At 33.5% G+C, this 9,249-nt stretch overlaps 1 protein-coding gene and 1 long non-coding RNA gene across 2 annotated transcripts; one reads left to right on the top strand and one right to left on the bottom strand.

Annotated features, from left to right (window-relative positions):
* Positions 1 to 213: 213 nt before the first annotated feature.
* LOC116124300 lies at positions 214 to 1,692 on the bottom strand. Its single transcript, XR_004127198.1, has 2 exons — positions 1,395 to 1,692; positions 214 to 342 (listed from the first exon to the last, which is right to left on the bottom strand). It is a non-coding gene; the product is annotated as an uncharacterized LOC116124300 (long non-coding RNA).
* A 3,997-nt stretch (positions 1,693 to 5,689) lies between these two features.
* On the top strand, positions 5,690 to 7,673 carry LOC116124288 (UDP-glycosyltransferase 74G1-like). Its single transcript, XM_031409994.1, has 2 exons — positions 5,690 to 6,413; positions 6,757 to 7,673. Exons 1-2 carry the CDS (start codon positions 5,748 to 5,750, stop codon positions 7,495 to 7,497), a joined length of 1,407 nt encoding a protein of 468 aa, XP_031265854.1. The 5' UTR covers positions 5,690 to 5,747; the 3' UTR covers positions 7,498 to 7,673.
* Positions 7,674 to 9,249: the final 1,576 nt, after the last annotated feature.

A 9,249-nucleotide genomic window follows, 5' to 3' on the forward strand; every position in this document is an offset into this window, starting at 1 on the left:
ATCTATGTAACCCTCAACCGTCGGTGTAGAATTAGAATCTTCGTCCATATGAATTTCTTCATATTCATAGTTTGGAAGCTCTCCCAATTTTTCAAGATCTATAGGTTCTAAGTCGCGACTCATTGTGGAAGTGAACTTATCCATCATCATCGTGTTCATCCTCACATACACAAGGTGTCTAGCATTTCATGTGACAACCTATTCCTTTTTTTTGTTTGAGGGGCTTCAAAAACACTCCAATTTCTCTCACATGATGAAACGCTACAAGATTGACTCAAAATTCGAATGGCATACTTCTTGAGTACAGGAAGATCATCCCCATTGTAATCCCACCATATTTCTCTAAATAATATAAAAAGTTTTCTTAAATACAAAGAGAGAAGCAATGTATAAAAAAGATATACAATTTTTTTTAAAAACTTACGAGGATGACTTGTTATTGAAGCAATTTAAGTAACTCAGTTTGTAACTCGAATTAATCCCACTTCTACGTATGAGATTTGGATGGCCACAAACTTCAGCAAGTTCAAGAAGTTTTGTTAAAAGATATGGATTTAGTTATTTTGAATTGATGATGAAGACTGGTTTGCTTGGTTTCTAAGCTGAAACTTTTATGGTTATTCTTCTCGATTGGAACCTTATACTCCTTTGTATTAATATCAGTCATTGACCAAGCAGTTTTTACAAAGAAGCTTCAATTATAATTTATTAGTAGCCTTGGATGAAAATTCAACCTATCATAAGCCTAACTTGTATTCTAGTTAGTATTATTAAATGTCAATGACTTATGAGGCTTGAGTTTAGTCAATCAAATGCTTTCACCTCTCCTTAATAGTTTTAAGTTTCTCTTGGTTGTGCTAACTGGTGCGGTGATTAAGGCTATTTATGAAGAAGTTGCTTAATCAGGTCTTGTTCAAGTTTGTACGCTAGCTGGAAAAAATTGGTTGACTAAAATTATTTAATGAAGTTGATAGACATGAAATTCTTTAATAGTTATTAAATTAAGAAGTCAAAAATTCAAAGAATCTTTTGATATTTAATAATTCAAGATGCATGACTTAAGGACTCTTTGACATTTTAGGATGAGCAGAGATAAGAACATTCATCATGTTCACATTGCGTAAACTAGGGTGAACATTCATCATATTAATTACTTAATTTGGAATCTCTCTTCTTCTTCTTTTTTCAGTTTCAATTTCACTCTTTGCAATGTGTCGTAGTAATTTCACTCTCACAAACATTTCATCAAACGGGTTTTAAACAAATCCATCAATCTACCAATATAACTAATCCATCAATCCATCAGCCCCCTTATTACTACTACTCACACGCCAACACAAATACAAGCAATTAACCAACATAAGAGATTCAAAGAAAAGAAAAGAAATGTGTACCTTGAAGTCTTACTTTTGGGCTTAAAGCTTGAAAAAGAGAGTTAAAAAGAAAGACTAAAGAGAAGAGAAGAAGAGATCAAGATTTAAGAGATGAAGAAAGTTAGAAAAGAAGTTTTGAAAAGGAGTCGAACTGCCGAAGACTTCAAAGAGAAGAGAACTGTCAAAGACGTCAAAGAACCAAGGATGAAGATGAGAAAAGAGAGTTTTGAGTAATTTGAGTCAAACAAAAATTCGCAAATTATATGGCTAGTCCAATTATACATGAATAATTCAGCGACCGCTTATAAAATATGTTTATATGAGTATAAAAGGCGTATTTACTAACTAGGGTTTTATATAACCACTTTTGTCAAGGAGATCCAATGCTGCAAACAAGATCCAATAACTTTAGGTTGTGTTTGATTAGGGCTGTGGGTAGTTATCTGTCTTTGATTCTAGATATTCTTTTGTTTGATCTGACAGTAATATAAGATTAGGGAATGAAAAGTGAATACTATTGGTCATTTTGGGGGGTTATAAAATTATCTAGTCTAAGGCTGTTAATCTTTTTTTATTGGGGTTATCTTTTTTCTCTTCTTTTTTTTAACAACTAAAGACTTTAAGGCTTTAACCCAAATAGTTGCCTCTCGGGCTCTTCAACACAAAACCCAAACGTCTGCTTCTTGGGTTAGTCAAAGCAAATCCCGAATGGTTGCTTCTAAGACTGCACATCACAAGGGCGATTGCTTCTAGAAGTTCTAGGTAGGGGTGGACCTTGGCCCTTTGAGGGTAGGCTTAGGCCTATCCTCAAATTTAAAAAAAAAAAACAAAAAAAAACAAAAAAAAAAAAAACCAATTTTTCTATAGAGTAGTCTTCCCTAGAATCTCTCCTTATCCTTTGGGGTTCTACCTGTCTTTATTAATTTAATATTTCTGTCCTCCCACTTTTTCTCTAATTTAGTCTATATAATATACCATACAAATAACTATTAACCATGATTTTTAATTCTATAACCTAGTCTCACTGTCATTTTATCTATAATTACCTTTCCGTCAATATCTCTCTACAATTAATTACTTAACAGACATCAATTCTCTCTACTAATAAAAGATTTCATGTTGTAACTTACACCCCTTTTTAATAGAAATAAAAATTAATAATTTATATAATTATAAACTAACAATCTACTTAATAATTATCATTATCTTTCCCTTATTTTAACAAATTTCAACTGATTATGTTATACTTTTTTCACAAATCTATCCTCCAACTAATGATAATGATTTGACATAATTAAAAATTAATAATTAGATTATGATTCAATTTGGTAAGAGAAGTTTGAATTGAAAGCAAATTAGGTTAAGATTTAGGGTTTAGTGTTTAGATTTATGGTTTTTTGCTCTGTTCACATTAAAGAGGTTTTTCCAAGTAAAAAATTTCTTGTGAATTTGATGTTTTTTTTCAACATATTTGCTCAAGATTTTGCTTCTCATAGACTTATTCAAGTAGGAAAGTATTGTGTTGTTGCATTTTTTCCTTTCAACTTCTTGATATTGTATTATTTCATTTGCTCAATGTTTGATGGTTTTTTAAAAGTTTTTACTAGTTAACTAGCAAACAATATCAGAGCTGCAGAGGCTTCATTTGGTAAAAATCCTGAGTCTGTCACTGCTTCTAGGGAACTCATATAAAGCCCATATAACAATAGGATGTCACATTTTATTATACAAAGCCCACCTAACTATAGGATGACACACATGAAAGATTTCATTTTAAACTCACCTAATCATAGGATGAGACCTATTGTTCATGATTGAACTTTTCTTGATTTTTCATTACCTCGTTAGTTGGTAAGGCATTCAATTTAGGGTGTGTTTGGTTGGGGGTAATCTCCTATTACTGGGGTAATGTCATCTGATATTACTTGATTACCATGTTTAGTTGTCAATTAATATAAGATTTCGATAATCTTTCAAAACCAGTAGTAATTACTGTTGGTACTATAGGAGGTAATCTGATTACTGCAATTTTCTTAGGTATTTTAGGATTACTTAGAAATCTTATTTTGTTACAATTTTACCATTAACTATTAAAATTTTTGGATAATAATGTCCTTATTTTAAAAATAATTTACAAATATATCCATGGATTATTTTTATCTTTATATACAAAAATTTTAGGACATAAATGTCTTTGGACTTTAAAAAAATTACACAAAGGTGGTGGCCGAATCTGGCCACTATTGCCAACTGCCAGCCGACGTAAGAATGGTGTACGACTGGCTGGATCTAGTCGGAAACAACCGGATCTATTCTAGTCGTTTCCGACTAGATCTACAACTTCTGGTTGTTAATTATGGCCAAATCTTTGGCCGTATTCAACGAACACGCATAAGGTAAAAACATGTAATTCGCTCGTCTTTATATAAAAAATATTGTTTTAGAGTTAAGATATGATTAACAGTTGTTAGTTTGTGAGATATTTCCTAGTATTTGAAAGACCAACACCAACCAAAAATTCAGGTTGGATCAAGTCTTTCTTGTGTTGGTTTGGATTATCAAAATACTGTTAGGAATGTGATCAGACCACTAAACTTTTTTTTTGGCTCTTTTCTTGAATAGTTAAGTTAGCTCATAATCACTGTCATTTTCATTTTGAATAATTCAATACATACAAGCAGCTTTGTTTTATGAATTCTGTTTGCACATGGACATTGTCACGAGCTCTATTGAATTTTCTGCGGTAGCTCTAATGAATTTTGTTTTCACTCCTTTTATATTTTAGCATAACAGTCTGATTCTAAATATTTTGATGGATGTAGATGTGGCCAGCATTGATAGGCAAAGCCAAAGAGGTAGGACTGTATGTCATTCAAACTTGTGTGCTTTGGAACCTTCACGAGCCCCAACCTGTTGAGGTTAGATTTTATATTAATTAACCCATCAACTCCCCTGTTTCTCTTTCAACTAATTTAATTTAATATATACTATAGTATGATTTCAGTGGTAGTGGTCAAATTCATCAAGGAAGTTCAAGCACAAGGCCTTTATGTTTGTGGCAGAATTGGACCCTTCATTGAGAGTGAATGGACTTATGGGTAATAAACTAATAATATCCATTTTTTCAACCCTGCCGTCGAATGTTGCTCCGATAAACTTAATTAACATTTCAACTACTTTTATAATTAATTAACTTGGTGCCAAGTGTCCTGTCTCATGCAATTGGACTAACGTGTCCTCCACGCAACTTGCTCCCAATTTGGCGGCTGTTTCCTTTCTACTAAATAAATACTTCATGGGAGAATGTGATGATAAAATTGTGGGTCAGTTTTCAAACAATACAAATGGATTGATTTGATCGAAACCTTAAAAAGGGCCAATGAAGTTTTTATTAACAATCTTAACAAAAATCCAACCAATACATATTCTATTCCATCAATAATTTCTTGTAGTTAAACATCTCCTATCAATTATTCATTTTCCTTGCTTTCAATTCTATCAAACCAGCTTAGTATTAAACTATTTTATCACCAAATCTGTCCATAAATTTATTTATTTTTCTCAAATCTCACTCGTGTTAAACGTTAATCGTAATACAATTGCTTAACTGTGCCACATGCATATGTCAGGGAACCTTTTGTTGTCCTTTGTGTCAGTTTATATAAAACTTTAATTTGCAGGTCCATGAAGTAATACCAATATCGTCATCATCATCTCAAATTTACTATAATATTCAGTGACTCAAATGAATATTTGTTAGCATACTCTAAACAGATATGACATATTTCACCATGAAAATTATGGGCCACCTGGTAAAAAAAACACTAATATAGTGACTATCTCTTTCATCTGAATGATTGGAGTTATATATCTATAGCAAATCATGCAATTTTAAAATAATATAATCTTTTAGTCTCCAAATAGATAGTCTAGCTGATTAGATCTCACACCATACAATCTTAGTTTTTGTATGAAAAAAGGGTGTAGTGGATGCATGTTGCTAAAAATAGAACTATCATCTTTTGAAGCATCATAAAAATGCATGTTTTTTTATAATATTATAACATTAAAATTTAATAGTAGTTTATAAAAGCTATAGGAGACACACACAAAAAAAAAAAACAAAACAAAACTTCATTTTCACAAATGAAACCTAATCACAATCCTTCGACATCTTTTCTAATGGTTAAATTTCTAAGCACCTCCCACCATTATGATATGAAGAGACCTACTATACTTTGACTTACCAACAACTAGTCTTGATTCATGACTACATATCTGAAGGTCCTTACACCATGTGATCGATATGCATTTATTTATAACACCAAATTGTCTGTAGGATTACTTCATTAGTTTCTTCTAAAATTAACAAGAATGGAGAACGCAAAGAAACCCTCCTGTAAAGCTCACTGTTTGATCTTATCGTATCCAGCCCAAGGCCACATAAACCCTCTTCTCCAATTTTCTAAACGCTTAGAGCAAAGAGGAATTAAGTTCACACTAGTCACTACTCGTTTCATCGTCAAAACCCTTCATACAGCTTCCTCCTCCACCTCCATTGCGCTCGAGACGATCTCCGACGGCTATGATGACGGCGGTATTAATCAAGCAGAAAGCATTTCTGCCTACTTGGAGCGTTTTTGGGAGGTCGGTCCACAGACCCTTTCTGAGCTTGTCGAGAAGATGAACGGCTTAGATTCAATTTGTCCAATCGATTGCATTGTATATGATTCATTTTTGCCTTGGGCTCTTCATGTTGCAAAGAAATTTGGCTTGTTTGCAGCTTCCTTTCTCACTCAATCTTGTGCCGTCGATAGTATATACTACCATGTGCAAAGGGGTTTGCTCAAATTGCCACTTAACGACCATGAAATTTTACTGCCTGGATTGCCTCCACTTAAGCCTCATGATACGCCTTCTTTTGTTTACGATATGGAGTCCTATCCTGCTATTTTTCCTATGGTAGTCACTTCTCAATTTGGCAATATTCACGAGGCTAATTGGGTTCTTTGCAACACTTTTTACGAGTTGGAGAAAGAGGTAGTTAACAAAATTATAATTTTTAGTTGAAATTTTAAAGATGATTTTGTTTCAAGATCTAGAAAACTGATAACATTCTAGTCCATTGTCAAGATTTTGTGGATTTATCTCCTATCCACTTTACATAGTAGACCTTAGAATGTGTCCCTCTTGATTCGAACTCATGATTTTATCATTGGAAACAAATCAAAGCTTCTTTCGAATGATGAAATCCGAATCAAGAGAGACGTGTTCTAAGTCCTCCTCTTTGAGGTGGATAAGAGACAAAAATCCAACAATATCTTAATATTTGGCTGGTGTGTTACAAATATTATTAATTTTTTTATGGAATCATTTCATTCAGGTAGTGGATTGGCTTGCTAAGCTGTTTTCATTGAGCACAGTTGGACCAACTATACCATCAATGTACTTGGATAAGCAACTTGAAAATGATAAAGACTATGGTTTTAGCATCTTTAATCCAAATAGTGAAGTGTGCATGAAATGGGTAAATGATCGACCAAAAGGATCGGTTGTTTATGTGTCTTTCGGTAGCTTGGCGGCGCTAGGAGCTGAGCAAATGGAAGAACTGGCTTGGGGTCTTAAAGCAAGTGACAAACACTTCTTGTGGGTGGTGAGGGAGTTCGAAGAGGCTAAACTTCCTAAAAATTTTGTGGAGGAGACAGCCGAGAAGGGGCTGGTGCTGAGTTGGTGTCCTCAATTAGATGTTTTGGCACATGAAGCAATTGGGTGTTTTGTTACACATTGTGGATGGAATTCTACATTGGAGGCTCTGAGTTTGGGAGTTCCAATGGTGGCAATGCCTTGTTGGACTGACCAAAGCACTAATGCTAAGTATATTATGGATGTGTGGAAAATGGGGCTTAAAGCTCCGGCTGATGAGAAAGGAATTGTGAAACAAAAAGCAATACAAGATTCCATATTGGAAATATTGGAGGGTGAGAAAGGGAAAGAAATAAAAAAGAATGCAGCTAAGTGGAAGAAATTGGCCAGAAAAGCCATGGGTGAAGGTGGTAGTTCCGATAAAAATATTGATGAGTTTGTTGCTACCTTGGTTAACTCCAAAAGTTGTGCTTCTAAATAATATTTCTTCTTGTATCATCTGTTGGTGTGTAAATCTAGATCAAGCTCAAGTTTCAACAGGGCGAGATCTCTCCTATATATGATAAAAACTTATTTAAAGTTGAATATCCTTATTAGTACATTAATGAAAGCTTGTTTGTACGTAGGTTAGCCACTAAGCTACCCTTCTCTATTAAATTAATAGGACTCTCCACCTGATCATGATCGAAATATGAGATGTTTAATAAATTCAAAAGTGATTCTATTGAAAGAAGACATTGTAAAAATTATATTTACAAAATAAATCATTGTGTTATCATTCCAAAAATCTCTTATTTATGATATTCATCATAATTATATTTGGGAATTTAATTTAGAATATAATTACTCTCTTTCATGAGTTATATATTATCTTTTTAAAACTTGAAATATTTGAAACAAAAAGAATATAACTCTATATATCAAACTTTTCTTTTTCTACGGTTTTTTTTCTTTTTTAAAATTGTATATTATCCGTTTGTAGCTTTAAGTTTCGGAACAGGCCCAGGGCCTAAACCGGGTCATTAAAAGGGGAAAACCGGAAAAATTTTGGTTTCTGCAACTGCGTCTTCAAAGTTCAATTCAACCCGTAAAAATGTAATATACATCAATGATTTTCTTGATGCGACCAAGACAGAGTTGGTGGTTCTTGAAATCGTTGACTTGTTCGATTTCTTGACGCTCGTAAGACCAAAACATTTGGAGTTATTGTTGCTGTTGTTGAAGGAGGTGGTGAAAACTGAAAAGGGGCAGCGACAACAGCAGTAGAGGAGGGAGGTTGGGGCTATGGGTACGTGAGAAGGATTGACCTTAATGGGTGTTCTACATTGGATTTTGATTATGATTATGATTAAGATTTTTGATGATGATCGTGGATTGGTGGTCTTTGTTTGATAGGATGTGGGAGATGTGTTTGCAAGGGTAGAGATGAATGAAGAAATTGCATGGTTGTGATTTTGTTTGGGAGAAAGAGGATGGGAATGGGATAAGGATTTTTAGATTCTCTTCTCCATGTTTTTCTATGTTTATATTAATATATTAATTCTAAACAATGACATCAGAGAATTGGGAAGAGAAAATTAAGCATATTCTAATTCATCATTCTCATGAAGTGCAATAATCGGTATTTCTTCTTCACTTAAGTATTGTAACTAACTGCAGTAACAATTAACTAAACTCTAGTTAACTAACTATAGCACATACTNAGGATGTGGGAGATGTGTTTGCAAGGGTAGAGATGAATGAAGAAATTGCATGGTTGTGATTTTGTTTGGGAGAAAGAGGATGGGAATGGGATAAGGATTTTTAGATTCTCTTCTCCATGTTTTTCTATGTTTATATTAATATATTAATTCTAAACAATGACATCAGAGAATTGGGAAGAGAAAATTAAGCATATTCTAATTCATCATTCTCATGAAGTGCAATAATCGGTATTTCTTCTTCACTTAAGTATTGTAACTAACTGCAGTAACAATTAACTAAACTCTAGTTAACTAACTATAGCACATGTAACTAACTACTTCAATTACAACTCAACTAACTGTCACAGTATATTGCTAATCACCCCCCCCCCCCCCCCCCCCCCCCCCCCCCAACCACACTTTTATGTTGGGATTCGTGCATTTTGGACATAGAAATTGAGAGAAAATAATGATCAAGATGATGAATGTAGAACACAAACACAACATCAATGGCAATTTTTTAAAGAAAAAGAATAGTATATTACAAACTC

The sequence above is a fragment of the Pistacia vera genome, unplaced genomic scaffold (genome assembly GCF_008641045.1).
Source record: "Pistacia vera cultivar Batoury unplaced genomic scaffold, PisVer_v2 Contig1034, whole genome shotgun sequence".
NCBI classification, from domain to species: Eukaryota; Viridiplantae; Streptophyta; class Magnoliopsida; order Sapindales; family Anacardiaceae; genus Pistacia; species Pistacia vera.

Bases quoted from the DNA above. Each gene is read 5' to 3' on its own strand.
- LOC116124288 (XM_031409994.1), top strand. From the start codon at position 5,748: ATGGAGAACGCAAAGAAACCCTCCTGTAAAGCTCACTGTTTGATCTTA. The intron at 6,414-6,756 runs GTAGTTAACAAA...CATTTCATTCAG, and splicing joins TTTACGAGTTGGAGAAAGAG to GTAGTGGATTGGCTTGCTAA.